Below are 724 nucleotides of genomic sequence, written 5' to 3' on the forward strand. Positions count from 1 at the left end.
ATCGCCTTGCACAAACTTTCAGACGGCAGCAAGTCCAGTATCTTTTTCGCACCCTGCGTATCAGTGAGGGAATCGAGCCACTGGTCCAAGCTGAGTTCGGCAGAGTCGTTTTCCCTTTTCGGTCGCCCACGACAGCCCCAGCTCCCGCCGCCGCCGCTACCTTTGCGAGTTCGATTCCGAGCACGTTGCTTCAATTTCTTCATCTGTATCAATTTCGCTTCTTCCAAACTCAAAGGCAACGTCCTCGGATCGCACAGCTCGCAGAGATAATTTTCCGGTATGCGGGACATTTCCAAACCGACGCAGTCGCAGTGCTGCCACACCTCGCACTTGTCGCACTGGACCATGAACTCGTCGTTGTGAGTCATTCCGCAAAAGCAGCGCGTTGTGTAATCTTCGCCTTCCCAGTGGGGGTTCACTTTTTACCGCTTGAAATGGTGTTCCGGCGCAAAGGGCTTCTCGATCGGCTTTTCCCAACGCCCTCGGCTGAAATTCGCCGAAAAAAATTTTCACCCAAATCACCGTCATCAACGTCACCCGTTGTTCGATTCGACCGTTTCCAACTTTTTCCACTTTCCCCCGGTATATTTGACTGCCGCTCCTTCATCCGATGCAGAATCGGCCGGGCGTTTGAAGCTATTTGCATAACTTGTTTGCCCCTTCCCTGGTGGCATTTTCGACCGGTTTCCCCCAAATCCGCCCCAAAGGGAAAAGCGCGGGTTTC

General features: G+C 53.2%; 1 protein-coding gene across 1 annotated transcript; it reads right to left on the reverse strand.

The window, feature by feature from the left end:
• Positions 1 to 156: 156 nt before the first annotated feature.
• Tsp_15560 (conserved hypothetical protein) lies at positions 157 to 646 on the reverse strand. Its single transcript, XM_003366436.1, has 2 exons — positions 533 to 646; positions 157 to 486 (listed from the first exon to the last, which is right to left on the reverse strand). Exons 1-2 carry the CDS (start codon positions 644 to 646, stop codon positions 157 to 159), a joined length of 444 nt encoding a protein of 147 aa, XP_003366484.1.
• Between the last annotated feature and the right edge of the window lie 78 nt (positions 647 to 724).

Source organism: Trichinella spiralis (genome assembly GCF_000181795.1).
Source record: "Trichinella spiralis strain ISS 195 chromosome Unknown Scfld6013, whole genome shotgun sequence".
In the NCBI taxonomy this organism is placed as follows: domain Eukaryota; kingdom Metazoa; phylum Nematoda; class Enoplea; order Trichinellida; family Trichinellidae; genus Trichinella; species Trichinella spiralis.